This window comes from Maniola hyperantus, chromosome 27 (assembly GCF_902806685.2).
Source record: "Maniola hyperantus chromosome 27, iAphHyp1.2, whole genome shotgun sequence".
NCBI classification, from domain to species: domain Eukaryota; kingdom Metazoa; phylum Arthropoda; class Insecta; order Lepidoptera; family Nymphalidae; genus Maniola; species Maniola hyperantus.
The window spans coordinates 5911344-5932895 of NC_048562.1; the positions used below are offsets into that span (position 1 = coordinate 5911344).

The 21552-nt window shown below is 37.7% G+C and overlaps 1 protein-coding gene across 2 annotated transcripts in view; it reads right to left on the reverse strand.

Annotated features, from left to right (window-relative positions):
• Positions 1–21552, reverse strand: part of pwn (pawn) — a 59410-nt gene that overhangs the window by 819 nt on the left and 37039 nt on the right. The window contains exons 7-19 of one of the 2 annotated variants that reach the window (XM_034982633.2): positions 21416–21489; positions 19555–19670; positions 17669–17743; positions 16081–16197; positions 14403–14550; positions 12678–12756; positions 11089–11223; positions 10205–10330; positions 8681–8789; positions 6759–6827; positions 3224–3309; positions 1616–1698; positions 661–773 (exon numbers count right to left, since the gene is read on the reverse strand). In XM_034982633.2, the coding sequence (XP_034838524.1) occupies positions 661–773; positions 1616–1698; positions 3224–3309; positions 6759–6827; positions 8681–8789; positions 10205–10330; positions 11089–11223; positions 12678–12756; positions 14403–14550; positions 16081–16197; positions 17669–17743; positions 19555–19670; positions 21416–21489 (1330 nt within the window). Of the gene's footprint in view, positions 1–660; positions 774–1615; positions 1699–3223; positions 3313–6758; positions 6828–8680; positions 8790–10204; positions 10331–11088; positions 11224–12677; positions 12757–14402; positions 14551–16080; positions 16198–17668; positions 17744–19554; positions 19671–21415; positions 21490–21552 lie in introns of both variants that reach the window. The other variant, XM_069507866.1, reaches the window with a different exon arrangement.

Here is a 21552-nt window from a genome sequence, read left to right on the forward strand (position 1 = left end):
GTTGGTTTGTCCTTCAATCACGTCGCAACGGAGCAACCGATTGACGTGATTTCTTGCATGGGTATAGTCAAAGACCTGGAGAGTGACATAGGCTACTTTTGATCCCGGAAAATCAAAGAGTTCCCGCGGGACATTTTAAAAACCTAAATCCACGCGGACGAAGTCGCGGGCATCAGCTAGTGTTACTATATATTAACATAGTAACAGAGAGACTATGTTACTATCTCTATATATAAAAATAAATTGCTAAATGTGTTGCTAATCGCAAATCTGAACAGCTGAACCGATTTCACTAATTCTTTTTTTATAATATTCCTTGAAGTACGAGGAAGGTTCTTACGGAGAGAAAAATTTAAAAAATTTGAATCGACTGTTAGGCGGAACGAAGTTCGCCAGGGCAGCTAGTATAAAAGGAAAAGGGGACTGACTGACTGACTGACTGACTGATCTATCAACGCACAGCTCAAACTACTGGACGGATCGGGCTGAAATTAGGCATGCAGATAGCTATTATGACGTAGGCATCCGCTAAGAAAGGATTTTTGAAATTTCAACCCCTAAGGGGGTGAAGTAGGGGTTTGAAATTTGTGTAGTCCACGCGAACGAAATCGCGAGCATAAGCTAGTAATATATATTACTATACTCTGTTGCTATACTCACATGCATACTGCGAGCGCGCGACTTTGGTCGTGGTACCAAAAGATCAGCTCGCTCCTGCACGTGACTTGACGCTTCAGAGCTTGTTGACTCTGACGCCATGTGGTTTGTGTAACCTAAATTAAAAAATATATATATAAAATAAATACATATATATATATATGTCGGAGATACTCGGCAGTAATCGGGACGCAAACGTTGTCTAGTGGCGTTGATCGAGTCTACGCATTATGACACAATCTGGGTTACCATGGACACGTAAGAAAATGGTTTGAAGATGGTAAGAGAAACGACTTGTGTACTTGTGTAGAATCGTATCCCGCGTTCCTATTAAGCCAACATAATAACCTTGTAGATAAACGCCCAATAGAAGGAAATACGACGATCCTAGAGCTCTCTGCCGACATATATATATATAAATTTTATATATATTTTTATATAATATATATAAAATTATATTTGGTTACACCCTTGTGTAACCAAAACGCTAGCAAAACATAGGCATGTGATACTATACTACTGATGATTACTGACATGATAACATCAAAAAAAAAACCGCGAAAAATTCTATATTTTGTAAAAAATCACGATATATTGCAAATAAAACATCTGACTGACGCTAGCGGTCAACGAACGTTCCGGAAGTAGGCCACTCGGAGTCAATACCGCGTCGTGGGCGGGGCATTGATCCGAGTTTTGCACGCTATACATTGCGGGTTTGAAAGATACTAAATCACTTATGCTTTGACTATAAAGGAACACATTGTGAGGAAACCTGCATACCTGAGAGTTCTCCATAATGTTCTCAAAGGTGTGTGAAGTCTACCAATCAGCACTTGGCCAAGACCCTTCTCACTCTGAGAAGGGTCTTGGGTCTTGGCGCTTGGCCCGGCCCACTAGAGAGTCGTGCTCTGTAGTGAGCCGGTGATGGCTTGATCATGATGATGATGATGATTACCGTATAGGTTGTGGTGTGAGGCGGCGGTGTTGGCTCGAGACGTGTTCATGGTGCCCGTGTGGTGGCCGCCATGGATGCCCATCCTAGAAACATAATCAAATCAAACCCTTTCACTGCAAAGATTGCAGGTACAGTAGAAACTCTATTATCCGGCCCCCGGTTATACGGATTCGCGATTATCCGGACTACCAACAGAAAATTGTTCGGCCAAGTGCGAGTCAGACTCGCGCACCGAGGGTTCCATAATCGGGTATTTTTTCCGCCATTTTGTACGAAAAATCAAAAACTATTATGCATAAAAATAAATAAAAATCTGTTTTAGAATGTACAGGCAAAGCCCTTTCATATGATACCCCACTTGATATAGTTATCGTACTCTGAAAGTTGAAAATACTAATTATATTTGTTTATAAACACACTAGCTTATGCTCGCGACTTCGCACGCGTGGACTACAAAATTTCAAAACCATATTTCACCCCCTTAGGAGTTGAATTTTCAAAAATCCTTTCTTAGCGGATGTCTACGTCATAATAGCTATCTGCATGCCAAATTTCAGCCCGATCCGTCCAGTAGTTTGAGCTGTGCGTTGATAGATCAGTCAGTCAGTCAGTCACCTTTTCCTTTTACATATATAGATTTAATTTTTTTTGTGATGTAACCACAAATCCACGATTTTCAGATTTTATTCCTTTACTTGTGCTATAAGACCTATCTACCTGCCAAATATCATGATTCTAGGACAACGGGATGTACCCTATAGGTTTTCTTGACTAACGGATAAACAAAGAGACAGACAGACAACAAAGTGATCCTATACGGGTTACTTTTTCCTTTTGAGGTACGGAACCCTAAAAATTGACAGTTTACTTTGTAACGACCTCCCTGGCGCAGTGGTCTTAGAAACGGGGGGTCCCGGGTTCGATTCCCGGCAGGGGCGGTTTGGGGATGTCTAATTTCTAAACATCCCTACAGTGCGACAAGGCTATCGTGGCGCGTGGCGAAAATCGGTACTAACGTTACCGTCAAGTGTCCCCTTTGTTCTTGTTTGAATATTCTAAGCTTTTGTTCTCCAACAGCGCCCCCCTGTCAATGTCATGCAAGTGCCAAGATATGTTTGTCGTCGTACCTCGAAAAATCAAGATTTTTTTTTTTAATAGAGAACGAGCAAACGAGCAGGCGGGTCACCTGATGTTTTTTTTTTTTTTTTTTTTCTTTAATTATTAAACAAAGTTATTTTTAATTAACAATGATTTCTTCTTTGCTCAATTTTAGGTTAGGATTCTATTTAGGCGGCTTCTACCTCTGACATAATGTCGGAGACTTTTTTTAGTATTTTTATAAAATTTTGCGAAATTCGCGACTGTTTGTGAGGAACTGAACAGTTTAATTTGGACCCATGTTAATCGTGGTATTCAATAATACTGGACAACATTGTGTGTGCTTACGAATAGTCGGATACATCTGGTTAGTGGTTGCCACTGTTAAGTGATTACCGCCGCCCATGAACATTTGCAGCACCAGAGGAACCGAGGATTGAAAGATCGCTGTGAAAGATCAATAGAAAGGTGAAAGTTTTTCCCAGCAGTGGGATATAGATTGGTTTTTACCTGGGTAAAGGTACAGGTGGCAGTGTGGGGTAGCCTCCAAACATGGCCGAAGATGGTCGAGTCGCCATCGTTGCTGTGTGGTCCGCCTGCTGTCACATAAAATATACCATCCATTTTTTTTTTTTTTTTTTATAATAAATAAATAAATAAATAAATAAATAAACGTTTATTCGCTGGAATGTGGGTACATGTAGGTGTTACATCAGTTGAGTTGCCTGACACATTCTACCAGATCCTGGTGTGCAAATGGTTAAAGAATATTACAATTACATCAATTTTTTTCTAGTTCATTACATTTACGAAATCATAAATTTAAACATTACTCAATCAGATAAAATAAAATAAGGATTTCCATGTCGCAGTTAAAAACAAAATAAAATATACAGTGATTACAGAATATAAACCAGTCATTTAAAAGAAGCAGGACAAAAGCATAGTTTGTCAGCGCATATAAAAGTCCAAATTCATCAATTATATTATAAATTTTTATCCATGAAATAGTCATTAATTTTGTAATACATTTTGTTTAAAAGAAGATCGTGTAGTTTCCGCTTGAAATGTAGTATACTAGGCGTGTTTTTTATCACTTCGGGTAGCTTGTCAAACAAACAAACCATCAGATGATTTTATTTGCTGATGACAGCACAGTGATATTTATAGGTGACAATTTAAATACTTTTGAAGATGATATTAATAATACAATAGAAAATATTATAAACTGGCTAACATGTAACAATTTAATCATAAATCTGGACAAAACGAAAATAATGACTTTTGTAAATAGACGTAATAAAATATCATTGGACATCAATTATTTAGGTAAAAAAATATCAGAAATAACACACACAAAATTTTTAGGGTTACATATCGACGACGGTTTAAATTGGAAAATCCATATTGATAATTTGTGTATGAAGTTAAATAGGTTTTCTTTTGCACTACACATGCTCTCTAAAGTTGTAAACCAGACAGCAGTGTTAATAGCTTTCAATGCATACGTAACAGCAAATATTCGATACGGTATCATATTTTGGGGAAACTCGACTGACAAAGATAGGGTTTTTAAAAGTCAAAAGAAGTGTATAAGAGCCATATGTCATTTGAGCTCCACAGATTCGTGTAAACCATATTTTGATAAATTTAAGTTACTTACATGTCCAAGTTTATACATTTATGAAGTACTTGTATTCATTAAAACAAATGTTAAATTGTTTAAATATTCTGAGAATGAGCGTAGACAGAATAAACTGTGTCCTATGCAACATACAACCGCACTTTTTAACCGACTTCAAAAAAAGGAGGAGGTTCTCAATTCGTCGGAATCTTTTTTTTTATTTTTTTTTTTTATTTTTTTTTTTTATGTATGTTTCCCGATTACTCGAAAACGCCTGGACCGATTTTGAAAATTATTTTTTTGTTTGAAAGGGTATACTTCAAAGTTGGTCCCATTTCAATTTGGTGAAGATCTGATGAACATCTTCGAAGATAGATACTGGAACTCCTGAACGGATAAGAGTAAATTGCTCGCGATCAGTGTAATAGCTTAGTAAACAGTAGATTTTTAACCAGTCATAGCATAATTCCATGGGGCCACTAAAAATTGTGAAATAAAAATTTTTACAAAAAAAAATAAAAACCGACTTCGTTACACAAACACTAAAAATTGAAAAATAATTTAATTTATTACCGAATATATTATGTATACAAGAGTTAATATAGTTCCATAATAATATTTTTTGGGGTCGGTGCCAATGAGGTGCCATTGTGGAGTCCCATAAAAATATGAAGTCTAGACGATTCGCGCAGCTAAAGCTAATTGGCACCGGCACCAAAAAATATTATTATGGAACTATATTAACTCTTGTATACATAATATATTCGGTAATAAATTAAATTATTTTTCAATTTTTAGTGTTTGTGTAACGAAGTCGGTTTTTATTTTTTTTGTAATTGGTAATAGTATCTTTAATATGGCACCTCAGTTGTACAATAAACTACCAGCATCATTGGCTGACCGAAAGCTAAACATTAAAACTTTTAAATATAAAATTAAAGAATTTTTACTACATAAAAGATACTATTCCATTAAAGAGTATTTAACAGACACAAATTTATAATAAGTTGTAGCATTTTTTATTTATTTTATTAGCAGTCTTTAAATTGTATTGTATTATATTGTTAAATCTAGTAGGTATGTATAAAATATAATTATTAACTGTATTAAATAATAGTAATAATAGATAATTCAATTGTAATTTAAGTCAGTAAGTTGGTTTTAGTTTTTAGGAGTTAGTTTTATTTTTTTGCATGCCATAATATGGCTATTTGTGGTGAAACTATAATAAGTGTAACATCTGTATATACATACATACCCACATGTGCAATAAAGAATATTTGATTTGATTTGATTTGATTTGATTTGTTATAAGTTTTTATTGCCATGTAGTTATGCGCTTTTAGAAAAAAGATTTATCCTCGTGTGAGGTAGCTGAATTTTATTATTCCTTCTTCTGCTTTTCAAGTTTGGATTGACCTCATTAGCTAAGAGGTCAAAATTTTAATTTATTTATCACCGACAACTTCCATACATAAAAGACCGCACATTTAAATACATACAATAAACAGTATGGTCTTCAATTACAGGTGAAACTTTGCTTATAAACTAACATGCACTAACTTACAGACTAACAGATTAAAGTATAGATTAACAGACAGACTTAATAACGTACAGAGTAACTTGACAGATTAACAGTAGGTAAAAATAAAATAGTTAAATATGTAAAGGAATTTAAATTGAAAGAAAAATATAGATATACCTACTTAACAAAATATAACTAATTTTATTTATCACTTAATCACCCGCCCCTGTTTTTTTTTTTTTTGGTTTTTAGCCCCTTCCATATAATCTTCTATCTTCGAAATATGCAAATTTGTGAAAAGAAATATACACTTTTAAACACAAAAAAACCGGCCAAGTGCGAGTCAGGCTCGCGCAATGAGGGTTCCGTACTACAGTCGTATTTTCTAGACATTTAGCATGATAATTCAAAAACTATGATACATAAAAATAAATAAAAATGTGTTTTAGAATGCACAGGTGAAGCCCTTTCATATGATACCCCACTTGATATAGTTATCTTACTTCGAAAATTGAACATACTAATTATTAGTGCATGACCACAATTTAATCTGTATATATAAAATTCAAAGTCCTGACTGACTGACTGACATATATATCAACGCACAGCCTAAACCGCTGGTCTTAGAGACATGAAATTTTGAGGGTGTGATCTTTGTAAAAAGTAGGTATCCACTAAGAAAAGATTTTTCGAAATTCTACCCCTAAGTGGGTTAAATGGGGGATGCAAGTTTGTATGAAAGTCCGTCATTTTTCAAGTTATTTGCATGAAAATTGGTATTTGGGTTTTCCGTAACAAATGAAAAAATACGTGTTCCAGGATTTTTGGAAATTCAACCCCCCCTTTTTTTCTAAATTCCACCCGAGCGGTCAGGTAGTTAATAAAAATAATCTCACCGTATAATGGCTCGCCTGTACCATAGCTTCAGCGATTTGAGCCCATCGCATCCTCTCTTCCAGCGTTACCTGTAACGCAAAATATATCCATCATTTACCGATCAATGGCCCACTACTGAGCACGGGTCTTCTCTTAGATTGAGAAGGGCACAAGAATAAACTACCGTGAGTTATTTCCATTATAAATACGGGAGACGATCTCCCCCCCCCCCCCCCCCCCCCCACCCCAGCCACTCTCACAACGGGCTCTACGGGCAGCGGCACGTGCGTCCCGCAGTCAAAACCGCGGCGCGTGCGCGAACGGACTCCCTTGAAAAAGGACCCCGGATGGGTTCGAAACTAGTCGGGCTAACGTCGACTACACACGTGAGTAAGCCGGGACAGATAGTATTTATAATAGGCACCTTGTAGGCAAGCGCGTCCCATCTTAGGCCACATCATCACTTCCCATCAGGTGTAATCGTGGTCAAGCGTGCGCCTATCTATAATATAAAAATGAATCACCAAATGTGTTGGTCATCGCAGATCTCGAGAACAGCTGAACCGATTTCGCTAATTCTTTTTTTATAATATTCCATGAAGTACGAGGAGAAAAATTTAATTCAACCTCCCCCTCAAATTTCGAAACTCCACCCGAGCGAAGCCGGGGCGGTTCAGCTAGTAATTAATAAAAAAAAGAGTTTGGCCCTCTTTGAGGGGGTTTGGACTCTTGTTCGAATCGAGTTCGACTCTAGTTCAACTCTTGTTCGAATCGAGTTCAACTCTGGTTCGACTTTGTTCGAATCGAGTTCGACTCTAGTTCGACTCCAGTTTAAATCGAGTTCGACTCTTGTTCGAATCGAGTTCGACTCTAGTTCGACTCTTGTTGAACTCTTGTTCGACTCGAGATCGACTCTTGTTTTACAATCATGAATCAGTTAAAATATATAAAATATATATATTTACACAAGTTTAAAAAATGTGTTAAAAGTATGCTCCTAAAAAAGCATATTATACAGTCGCAGACTATGTAAACGATACAAACACTAAAAATTGAAAAATAATTTAATTTATTACCGAATATATTATGTATACAAGAGTTAATATAGTTCCATAATAATACTTTTTGGTGCCGGTGCCAATTAGCTTTAGCTGCGCGAATCGTCTAGACTTCATATTTTTATGGGACTCCACAATGGCACCTCATTGGCACCGACCCCAAAAAATATTATTATGGAACTATATTAACTCTTGTATACATAATATATTCGGTAATAAATTAAATTATTTTTCAATTTTTAGTGTTTGTGTATCGAAGTCGGTTTTTATTTTTTTTGTAAAAAATTTTTATTTCACAATTTTTAGTGGCCCCATGGAATTATGCTATGACTGGTTAAAAGTCTACTGTTTACTAAGCTATTACACTGATCGCGAGCAATTTACTCTTATCCGTTGAGGAGTTCCAGTATCTATCTTCGAAGATGTTCATCAGATCTTCACCAAATTGAAATGGGACCAACTTTGAAGTATACCCTTTCAAACAAAAAAAGAATTTTCAAAATCGGTCTAGGCGTCTTCGAGTAATCGGGGAACATACATAAAAAAAAAAAAAAAAAAAAAAATCCGACGAATTGAGAACCTCCTCCTTTTTTTGAAGTCGGTTAAAAAAAGCTTGGATTTGACTCGCTCCAGCAATGCACGGGGCTGCAATGGCTTGTATAGTACGGTATAATAACATTGTAAATTGAAAAATTAAAAAGAGCAACCGCCGAGTTTCTTGCTGGTTCTTCTCGGTAGGAACGGCATTCCGAACCAGTGGTAAATTAAAACTACCTGACTATTCATAAGCACTTTTAAAAAGTTTACATGAATAAAAAAACATTCTATTCTATTCTATTCTATATGATTCCCGCGTTAATTTAGAGTAACAAATAAATGATTACCTGGTATGGGGGTTGTCCCACGGGTGGTGTCTTGATGGTGTTAGCTGTCATGTAGTTGAACACGGGGGACCCCATGCCCATCGCTTTCTGTTCGCGAGACCATTTTCGGCTGCGAAAATCAAAAAACAATTCCAGTAAATTTTTTTTTTTAATTTGTAAGGTAGACCTGCTAAAAGAACTTAATACTAAAGAAATACTTAATAGTGGTTAAATTTGTAAGGTAGACCTGCTAAAAGAACTTAATACTAAAGAAATACTTAATAGTGGTTAAATTTGTAAGGTAGACCTGCTAAAAGAACTTAATACTAAAGAAATACTTAATAGTGGTTAAATTTGTAAGGTAGACCTGCTAAAAGAACTTAATACTAAAGAAATACTTAATAGTGGTTAAATTTGTAAGGTAGACCTGCTAAAAGAACTTAATACTAAAGAAATACTTAATAGTGGTTAAATTTGTAAGGTAGACCTGCTAAAAGAACTTAATACTAAAGAAATACTTAATAGTGGTTAAATTTGTAAGGTAGACCTGCTAAAAGAACTTAATACTAAAGAAATACTTAATGGTGGTTAAATTTGTAAGGTAGACCTGCTAAAAGAACTTAATACTAAAGAAATACTTAATAGTGGTTAAATTTGTAAGGTAGACCTGCTAAAAGAACTTAATACTAAAGAAATACTTAATAGTGGTTAAATTTGTAAGGTAGACCTGCTAAAAGAACTTAATACTAAAGAAATACTTAATAGTGGTTAAATTTGTAAGGTAGACCTGCTAAAAGAACTTAATACTAAAGAAATACTTAATAGTGGTTAAATTTGTAAGGTAGACCTGCTAAAAGAACTTAATACTAAAGAAATACTTAATAGTGGTTATTTTTCGGGTTCCGTACCTCAAAAATAAAAACGGAACCCTTTTAGGATCCCGCGGAAATGCAGCCAGTATTCTTGGCACGATTCCACGCGGGTATGATTTGTATAGTAACTAGCTTATGCTCGCGACTTCGTCCGCGTGGACTACAAAATTTCAAAACCCTATTTCACCCCCTTACGAGTTGAATTTTCAAAAATCCTTTCTTAGCGGATGCCTACGTCATAATAGCTATCTGCATGCCAAATTTCAGCCCGATCCGTCCAGTAGTTTGAGCTGTGCGTTGATAGATCAGTCAGTCAGTCAGTCATTCAGTCAGTCAGTCACCTTTTCCTTTTATATATATAGACTAGCTTATGCTCGCGACTTCGTCCGCGTGGACTACACAAATTTCAAACCCCTATTTCACCCCCTCAGGGGTTGAAATTTCAAAAATCCTTTATTAGCGGATGCCTACGTCATAATAGCTATCTGCATGCCAAATTTCAGCCCGATCCGTCCAGTAGTTTGAGCTGTACGTTGATAGATCAGTCAGTCAGTCAGTCAGTCAGTCACCTTTCCCTTTTATATATATAGAAGAAGAAGACTATGTAGAGATTTTCATTTTAAAAAAGATCTCTGAGCTGAACCTGCGCAGTGGGTGATTTATATTCTATTACCTCCAAGATAGTAGAGCAGCTAAAGTCAATGCAATGACCAACGCAGCTGCAAGAGAAGCCCCCACCGCCACCCCTATAACTTCTCCATCCATTTCACACGTCGACCCGTAGTAGCCGGAGGTACATCTGGAAAATGGAGAAAATAATAAATAAATAAATAAATAAAACGTTTATTTTTCAATCATCTAGATTACACACATACATTGATTTGATCTTGAACAAATTTGCGTGCTTGTTGACATAAGCATATACAATATAAAAAATGGTACAAGATCAAGAACTGGCTATCCTAGCTAGATTTTTAGATCTGTGTTAAGGATAGCCAGCCAAAATGGCAATTTTATTCTTCTGCTGTTCTAGTATTCAACTCTAGTACAACTCAAGTTGCACGTACTTTTCCTAGACTGGCGATCGATTCGAGTTTGACTCGAGTTCGACTCTTGTTCGACTCTAGTTCGAATCGAGTTCGACTCTTGTTCAAATCAAGTTCGAATCGAGTTCGACTCTTGTTCGACTAGAGTTCGACTCTTGTTCCAATCGAGTTCCAACTATTGTTCGAATCTAGTTCGAACCGAGTTCAACTTTTGTTCGAATCGAGTTCGAGTCTAGTTCGACTCGAGTTCAACTCGAGTTCGACTCTACTTCGACTCGAGTTCAACTCTTCTTCGAATCGAGTTCGACTCTACCTCGACTCGAGTTCAACTCTTCTTCGACTCTTGTTCGAATCGAGTTCAACTATAGTTCGATTCTAGTTCGACTCTTGTTCGACTCGAGTTCGACTCTTATTCGACTCGAGTCCGATTCGTGTTCGATTCTTTGTCGAGTCAATTTCGATTCTCACGTCAGGGTCGTGGACTGCAATCTTGTGGCCGTGTAGTACTTACGTGCAATAAGGCTGCCCATTCGTGTAGCGACAGACGCCGCGCTCGCTGCAGTGCGACGCGGCGCACGCACGACAGTCGCGACCCGACCTGTGCGCGACTGTCGACACGTCCAGTGTCGTGTCGGGACAAGCGCACCTGAAAAAATATATTTTTGAAATTTTGTGATTTTTCACAGGCTGCTTTAAGTAAGGTAGCAACTTAACATAACTAGCTGATGCCTGCGACTTCGTCCGCGTGGAACTAAATTTTTTTAAAATCCCGTAGGAACTCTTTGATATTCCGGGATAAAAAGTAGCCAATGTCACTCTCAAGGTCTTTATCTATACTCATGCAAAAAATCACGCCAATCCGTTGCACCGTTGCGACATGATTGAAGGACAAACCAACAAACCAATGAACCAACAAATAAACACAAGCCGGTGCCAATTAGCTTTAGCTGCGCGAATCGTCTAGACTTCATATTTTTATGGGACTCCACAATGGCACCGACCCCAAAAAATATTATTATGGAACTATATTAACTCTTGTATACATAATATATTCGGTAATAAATTAAATTATTTTTCAATTTTTAGTGTTTGTGTAACGAAGTCGGTTTTTATTTTTTTTGTAAAAAAAATTTATTTCACAATTTTTAGTGGTCCCATGGAATTATGCTATGACTGGTTAAAAATCTACAGTTTACTAAGCTATTACACTGATCGCGAGCAATTTACTCTTATCCGTTGAGGAGTTCCAGTATCTATCTTCGAAGATGTTCATCAGATCTTCACCAAATTGAAATGGGACCAACTTTGAAGTATACCCTTTCAAACAAAAAAAGAATTTTCAAAATCGGTCTAGGCGTTTTCGAGTAATCGGGGAACATACATTAAAAAAAAAAAAAAAAGATTCCGACGAATTGAGAACCACCTTCTTTTTTTGAAGTCGGTTAAAAATAAGGAGAGAGCTGATGATTGAGGATTTCGTAGACGGATGAAGAGCACGCTTAAGGTATTGAAGATAGGTGGGAGGTGCTCGAGCAAATGTCATTCGAAACGTCATCCAATTGCCAATGAGCTGAAAAAATTCAAAATGGCGAAAAAAAGATGGCCGCCATTACAAACTTCGTCGTTGTCTATCTCGGGGAGTATAAAAGATGGAAGAGTAGTTTCTTCGCAAAAGATTATCAAGATCCAAAGGTCTACTCGATGAATAGAAAAAAAATTCAAGATGGCGGAATTTATTTTTCCATAGAAAATGTATGGCGAATAAAGTCCACATTTTGAAAAACCAACGCTGCATGCTCGCGGACCACTTCAGTGGTCCGCGCACCCACGCACCCTACTAGTCTATATATATATAAAAGGAAAAGGTGACTGACTGACTGACTGACTGACTGACTGATCTATCAACGCACAGCTCAAACTACTGGACGGATCGGGCTGAAATTTGGCATGCAGGTAGCTATTATAACGTAGGAATCCGCTACGAAAGGATTTTTGAAAATTCAACCCCTAAGGGGGTGAAATAGGGGTTTGAAATTTGTGTAGTCCACGCGAAAGAAGTCGCGGGAATAAGCTAGTTTATAATAAGGGTACTGATCTCACCTGAAAGCGCCCCAAGTATTGGTGCAAACGGCAAGTGCGTGACAGTCGTTAAAGTCTGAACTAGTACACTCGTCTAAATCTGTAACAAAAATACTTTTGAATAAAATTCGACTGGGGTCAAACATACATGTATACGTTGAACCCGACATTTATATATGATATATATATTTATATATGATATAACCCGACATTTATATATGATATATATATTTATATATTAATTTGATCGGATCCAAAGGCGGGCTGTTCGACTTGTGGACGATTCCAAACTAACCGGCTCGTTGGAAAGCCTGGAGCACCGCAGAGACGTTAGCTCTCTATGCGTGTTCTATCGCCTGTATAATGGGGAGTGCTCTGAGGAGCTTTTTGACCTTATTCCACCCTCTTTTTTCTACAACCGCACCGCGCGCCACCGTAAGGAATTTCACCCTCACCATCTGGGTGTCTGGTGCACTTCGACCGTCCGCTGCGCCAGATCCTTCTTTCCACGCACGTGCAAACTGTGGAACCAACTCCCATCGGCGGTGTTCCCACTAGATTACAACATGGGGTTATTCAAGGGGCGGACCAACAAATTCCTAAAAGGCCGGCAACGCATCGGCGGCTCCTCTGGTGCTGCAAATGTTCATGGGCGGCGGTAATCACTTAACATCAGGTGACCCGCCTGCTCGCTTGCTCGCTATATCTATTTAAAAAAAATATATATATATGATATATTATATAAATACTTTTGAATAAAGTTCGACTGGGGTCAAACATACATGTATAAGTTGAACCCGACATTTATAACATGAGCCGACATGTATAGGTTAAGCCCAGCATGTAAAAGTTAAACTAGTTTTTACGAGACATTTCACCGCGATTAATAGCCTCATCTGGTGACAGAAGGGCTGGCTCATTTTTTGCGCAACGGATCAGCCTGGCTGTCCAGCGCGGAAATGCAGCCAGTATTCTTGGCACCATTCCACGCGGTCATGATTTATATAGTAATTAGATAAGGCTAGCTTTAAGTTTAAAAAAAAAAGTTAAACTAGGCATGTATTGAACTCGACATGTATAAGTTGAACCCGACATTATAACATGCACCCGACATATTGTGTAAGTTAAATCCGACATGTATAAGTTGTACACGACATGTATAAATTGAACCCTATATTATAAGTTGCACTCGATATGTAAACGTACAAGTTGACATGTCTAAGTCAAACCCGACGTATATTTGACAACCTCCCTGGCGCAGTGGTGAGCGCTGTGGCCTTAATAGTGGGAGGTCCCGGGTTCGATTCCTGGCAGGGGTTTGGAATTTTATAATTTCTAAATTTCTGATCTGGTCTGGTGGGAGTCTTCGGCCGTGGCTAGTTACCACCCTACCGGCAAAGCCGTGCCGCCAAGCGATTTAGCGTTCCGGTACGATGCCGTGTAGAAACCAAAGGGGTATGGGTTTAATAAAAACTGCCATACCCCTTCCAGGTTAGCCCGCTATCATCTTAGACTGGATCATCACTTACCACCAGGTGAGATTGCAGTCAAGGGCTAACTTGTTTCTGAATAAATAAAATAAATAAAAATAAAAAAAAACGTTGACCCCGATATGTATAAGTTATACCCGACATGTATAAGTTGAACCCGATGTGTATAAGTTGAACCCGATATGATATATACGTTGAACCCGACATGTATAAATTGTACCCGACATGTATAAGTTGTACCCGACATGTGACTTACCTACTAAAGGCAATACGCTGCCCGCAACGCTATCTACCCATAACGCCGAAGCGCCAATATTATTGGATCTTCGTCTTATGACACCAATTATATGCTTCTGTATGTCTGTGGCTACCGCAGTACGCAGAGTTTCTGGGGTTTCTTGCATCTGGAACAAGACAAACACATAAAAGCATACACTGACTGACTAACATAATATCCACATACGGTACCCGCCAGGAAATATTGTACATCGACCTTTAGAAAGAGATAACAGTACAAGATATTTACGTCTCACCAAACCAAACCAAATTCGAGAGTCGAAATACTAATAGTTATAGTAAAATGGACCTAAACAGCCTTGAATTGAAGTCAAATATTCAATGCCACTGATTTTAATTTCGCAATGTTTCCGCTTGGAGCGCTGGCTGTAGAAGTGTAGACAAACTTGAGCTTTAAAACAAGGCATTTAAGATCCAGTTTACTGTAACGCGGAAGTATTTCGACTCTCGAATTTGGTTTGGTTTGGTGAGACGTAAAATCTTGTACTACGGGTACAGTTTCTCTGTCGTTGCGACCGACAAAACGTCACGTAGATGACAGAGACAACGCTCTACGAAGCCGAAATGTCATTCTAAAGGCCGGTGTACATTGTTTTCTGCCGTGTACCTACCAGCGGCGAAGAGTCAATATAACACGATTCCTATCGGCTTCCCTTTAAGAATTGGCATAATATAGCGTAAGTAGGTACTATTCACATAAATTCGGTAATACGTTCGTAAATACAAAGGTTCAATCGTCACAAATGCTATTTTTTTTTTTGTTATTACTAATTTAAGTTAAAAGCATAACAGCTAATGTAGGTAAGTAACATGTCTACAGTCCTACACCATACAAGCCGTAAAATATCGGATTCCCTAGTTAGATTTTTGCTTAGTATTTATCTCTTTCATTTCCCTAGCGAAAGCGAAAGGAGCGAACTAGGTCTGTCTCGCTCTACGTTTGGAACCCACCAATTTAATCTGGCCCAGTAGCGAATACGAATTTGGAACTCTGACAGGTCAGACAAATTTGACGTAGTTAAGCCGCTAGAATCCGAGTTACCGTATTATACCTCCAAATTAAAAATTATATTAATAGTATTATTTTAACAGGTACATGCTACTATTTTGAGTATTTTGTATTTTGAAGGGTGATTTGATATTGATTTTGATTGTTTATTATTTGTTTTTGTGAAGCGTCCATGCACGTTTGTTTTTAAAGTTGTTAGTGGTGTTTTATTTTGATATAATAAATTGGTGCTAGTGATTAATAACTAATAAGTGTAAGTTCGCGGTATTTTAGATTCATTTTGGTAAGTTAACATTAGAAATTACCTTAATTCACATAGATTGTTGTTTAACAGATTTCCTGTTACGTAACGATAGTATTTTTTCTAAATCGAGTTTTGAAAACAAAAAGCGTCTTTAATCGATGGGGAACAGCTGATATTCTTTTAGGTAATTAGGTAGGTAGGTAACTTTCCGGCTTCCCTTTTTCAGATTTTCACACTTCGCCACTGGTACCTACTGTAATTTTTTACATTTTTTTATATAGGTACATTCATTTCATCCATTCGTTCATTCTTTCATAGTTTCATTATTTATTGCTTCATGTATTCATTCATTCATTTAACGTTTTAAAAATTGAAAATACTTACCAAAACCGTATAGTTGACGTAAACCCCTCTATGGTCCTCGTCTCCCTTGTGTATCGAATTGACTGTTCCACTCACGAAGTCATCCGAGAATGGAGTCATCGAGAACGCCGAGTCGATCTGTAAATCACACTAATATTATAAAGGCGAAAGTTTGTGTGTATATATGTTACTCTTTCTCTCAAAAACTACTGGACGGATTTAGGGGGGGTAAGGGGGTGCACTAACATCTTAACACACCAAATGTCAACCTTACCTGCCCCCTGCGAATCAGCGGACGAAGATATGACGACCGAAGAATGGCGGGATAACCATTCCAAATGGCTTGGCTTTAAATAACACAGACCAGAGACGGGCAGCAGCGTCACTGGTGCGAAATGGCCTACAGCCCTGCGCTGACCAACCCGCCTGCCCAGCGTGGTCAGTATGGGCATTACTTCTAATGAGCAGCGCCAACAGACAAAGGCCCCCAGTTCCCGGCAGCCCTGCTATTCCCGATTACGGTAAGGTGGTGGGGAGCGGGTGGATGAGGAAGGCTGAGGACCGTGTTTGGTGGCGTGCTCTTGGACTATGTCCAGCAGTGGACGCAAACAGGCTGATGGATTGGATTGGATTGGATTTAGGGTGAGATAAGACAGAGTTAAAACGAGACAGAGCACTCTGTGGTCTCTGCGAGGCTCGGACCACGGCTTAGGATAACGGGGACCTCGTCTTCGCCGGCGAACACGCTGTATCATTGATTTGTGTAGCCCTGCGAATTAGGGAGCATTGTCGGTCATTATTTGGTCGTCAGGATCGTTAAGGACGTGCTTAGGGCGTCTTTTATCAGGAGGGTCTTACTTTGCTTAGACTTAAGACAAAGTTAAAACGAGACAGAGCACTCTGTGGTCTCTGCGAGGCTCGGACCACGGCTCAGGATAACGGGGACCTCGTCTTCGCCGGCGAACACGCTGTATCATTGATTTGTGTAGCCCTGCGAATTAGAGGGCATTGTCGGTCATTATTTGGTCGTCAGGGTCGTTAAGGACGTGCTTAGGGCGTCTTTTGTCGGGAGGGGTCATACTTTGCTTAGACTTAAGACAAAGTTAAAACGAGACAGAGCACTCTGTGGTCTCTGCGAGGCTCGGACCCCGTCTTCGCCGGCGAACACGCTGTATCATTGATTTGTGTAGCCCTGCGAATTAGAGGGCATTGTCGGTCATTATTTGGTCGTCAGGGTCGTTAAGGACGTGCTTAGGGCGTCTTTTGTCGGGAGGGTCATACTTTGCTTAGACTTAAGACAAAGTTAAAACGAGACAGAGCACTCTGTGGTCTCTGCGAGGCTCGGACCCCGTCTTCGCCGGCGAACACGCTGTATCATTGATTTGTGTAGCCCTGCGAAATAGAGGGCATTGTCGGTCATTATTTGGTCGTCAGGATCGTTAAGGACGTGCTTAGGGCGTCTTTTGTCGGGAGGGTCATACTTTGCTTAGACTTAGACAAAGTTAAAAAGAGACAGAGCTATATCTCTCACATAAATCCGTCTCGTTTTAACTCAATCTTAAGTCTGAGCAAAGTCAAAGTGCTAGATGGAAAATGTAGAAATACCCACCGCTCTGACGGCCTCGTAGCTCATTTGGTGGTAAGGATCGGATTCTTTGTCAGCCAGTTTGGCGTCCCAGGCGACCTGAAAATATTCAAAGTCAAAGTCAAAGTCAAATGATTTTTTCAAAATAGGTAATAAATTACTCATATCGATGGTCTGGTATGGTGTTAGATTTGTAAGATATTATGGTGATAATTATAACGCAAACTTAAAACTAACGCTACGAGGGTTCCAAACGCGCCCAGGTCTGAGAAGAGCCCACAACAAACTCAGCCGGGTATTCTTTTTATTATCACCACTTTACAAAATTATTGAAACTTATTAGAACTATCACAAAGTCACACACAGGTTTACGTTTAATGAAAACTTTGAACTTGTTGAGAGACATCTCCAATATGTCTTCTGGAAGCTTATTATAGAAACGTATGGAATTACGAGCAAATGAATTGCTAACTTTACTGAGCCTAGAGGCGGGAATTACAAGTTTATTTTTATATTTTATTTAATCTATATACAATACTAGCTAGCTGCCCCGGCAAACTTTGTACCGCCTAACAGATTCTTTTTCAGGCAATTTTAATTTTTTTTCTTTCCGTTAGAATCATCCCCGTACGTCAAGGAATATTATAAAAAAAGAATTACCGAAATCGGTTCAGCTGTACTCGAGATTTGCGATCAGCAACACATTAAGCGATTCATTTTTAGAGTAGAATAGAATATATTTTTATTCAAGTAGACTTATTACAAGTGCTTTTGAATCGTTAACTAGTTTAATTTTAGACTGGTTCGGAATGCCGTTTATATATAGAGAAATACATATTATACAGGGTGTAACCAGAACGCTAGCAAAAACTTAGCGTTATTGTTATACTACCTAAACACAATCCAATACCAATAACCATTTGCCTCGTTTTGTTGTTTTAGTGATTTAGTATTTTTCAAACCCGCAATGTAACCGCGTGCAAAACTCGGGTCAATGCCCCGCCTACGATGCGGCATTGACTCCGAGTGGGCTACTTCTGGAACGTTCGTTGACCCTTAGCGTAAGTCAGATGTTTTATTTGCAATATATCGTGAAATTTATAACATATAGGAATTTTTTTGACGTTTTTTGTGGTATCATATCACTGATCATCAGTACTATCACCTATCTTCGTTTTTGCCAGCGTTCTGGTTACACCTGTATATATGTATATAAAAATACCTGTATATAAAAGGAAAACTTGACTGACTGACTGATCAACGCACAGCACAAACTACTGGACGGATCGGGCTGAAATTTGGCATGCAGGTAGCTTTTATGACGTAGTCGTAGACATCTGCTAAGAAAGAATTTTTGAAAATTCAACGCTCAATGCAACATTCAAGGGGGTGAAATAGGAGTTTGAAATTTGTGTAGTCCACGCGGATGAAGTCACGAGCTTAAGCTTTCAAACTCCTATTTCACCCCTTAGGCGTTGAATTTTCAAAATCCTTTCTTAGCGGATGCCCTATCTGCATGACACTTGACTCTAATAAAAATTAACACTTTAAAACATCATATTTTACAAACGGATCTAGAAATCGAAAAATGATGTTCCCACACCCACAGTATTTTTAAAAGGCCTATTCAACGATACCCCACACTATGGGGTAGACGAGAAAAAAAATCATCCCCACTTTACAAGTAGGGGCTACCATAAAAAAAAATTATCAAAATTTTATTTCACCACTTTGTCGGCGTGATTAATATTTATATCCATACCAAATTACAGATTTCTAGCACTAATAGTCTCTGAGATTAACCGAGAACCGACGGACGGGTGGACGGACGGACAGACGGACGGACATGGCGAAACTATAAGAGTTCCTTGTTTACTACGGAACCCTAAAAAGATAAAATAGGAACTAACCTTTCTGTCATATATTCGGTCTACCCTCAAATTCATTATAAGTGAGACTACCCTCCTACAGGGATCCCTGTGGATTCTTCTGGCATATCCTGGACGGCATTGGCAGCTGGAAATACCTGGAAGACATTCCAATACAAATTCCAATGATTAATAAATAATAAATAAATAAATGTTTTATTTGCAAAATTGTGGGCATAACAAGTTAACAATAACACAATAGTCCCTTACACAATCGACTGTCACCGACAGTGTGCAAATATTTAGCTTGAATTTAATATTAACATAATTATACATTTATAATAGAAATCGAAAACTTTAGTCACTTAATTATACTCGTATATAATGTCAAACAGTACAATAGGCTACTTGACTCATATCTAATTTCGTCCAATAAATGATTATTTATTATAGTATTTTGCTTAAGACAACGAAATATATCAATAACAATTATTAAAAACGCAGGATGGATATATGAATCCAATTTAAAAAAATACAGTTTTTATTTTTATTTGAAACTCAGAAAACGCTGTCAGCCATGATGTGACGTCATTAAATATGTAAACAAACAAATGTCATCCCTATTGACTAACGTAGTATCCATATATAAAAAATTTCAAGTCCAGACTAACTTATATCAACGCACAGCCTAAACATCTAAACAGCTGGTCCTAGATACATGAAATTTGGTGGGTGTGTTCTTTGTAGGTAAAGAGAAGGTATCCACTAGGAAAGGATTTTTTGAAATTCCACCCCTGAGTGGGTTAAATGGGGGTTTGAAATTTATGAAGTCCAGGCGGGCGAAGTCACGAGCATAAGCTAGTTTTTATATATTTCCAAAAACTCATAGTAAACGTAAAAAATATCGTTTTCTCTTTATAAATTGAATAAGTTATTAAGTAAGACTTACAACAAACTGATCTTTGCAAAAATAAATTTGGGTTGCAGTCGTTAGTGATATAGGATCCCTTTAAGCAAGTCTTCGCGTGTTACGTATATTTATTTCACTGGGCACTCTAATCCACAACTTTCCTGTGGTCTTTATCGATGCGTTTTTACATTCTCGGATGATACAATAACGATAATTACTATATTTTTCATGTAAACTAGTATAGAAGTCATGTTTATTAAACTTTGGGAGGTTATGCTGTTGTTTACAAATGTATGACGTCAGAGCACAGATAATCTATCGGCCAAACATGGCCGACAGTGTTTTCACCTGTCTAAGAAAAATATATTTTAAAATTAAAGTTTTACGGTTTTTAGGGCGCAAAAAAATATAGTGTTAATTTTTTTGATCTAATAGGACAAATATTAACCATTTAAGACCTACTTAAAAAAAGTGTCAACTAGCCTATTACAAATTACTAATTATACAATATTATAGATTATAGATTACGCAGTCAAAGTATACAATATTATAGATTACTAGATTATAGATGTAACATTAAAATAGTTAGGTTAACTGGTTATTTTTAGTATGTTAATGTGGCTAATTCCTTTGTACACAATCTCTAAACTAAACTAAAATATCACGTCTAATTCTAGTGCTTTCCTTTTCCGCAAGCAACATTATGAAAGGGATAGCAATAGATTTAGACGTGATATTTTAGTTTAGTTCAGAGATTGTGTACAAAGGAATTAGCCACATTGTCGTTAAGATATTCTTTTACACTGTAATAATTTTTCCGATTGAGAATTTCAAAAATTTCTCGCTTGAATTTTAGTAACGGCATATTTTCACGAACATTTACGGCAACGGCATATGGGATTCACACGTAGGCTACTTTTGATCCCGGAAAATTAATGATTTAACATGGGATTTTTGAAAATGTAAATCTAGTTCAAAATAAAGGTTATATACCTGCTTCAGTCCTGCATTTTTCGTTTTGTGCCTGATCACACGTGGAGTCGTCCCCAACGATGCAAGTGTCAATTCTATAAGCGAACAAACCATCATGTTTATATTTGTCATATATTATGTATATAATTATTTATTAT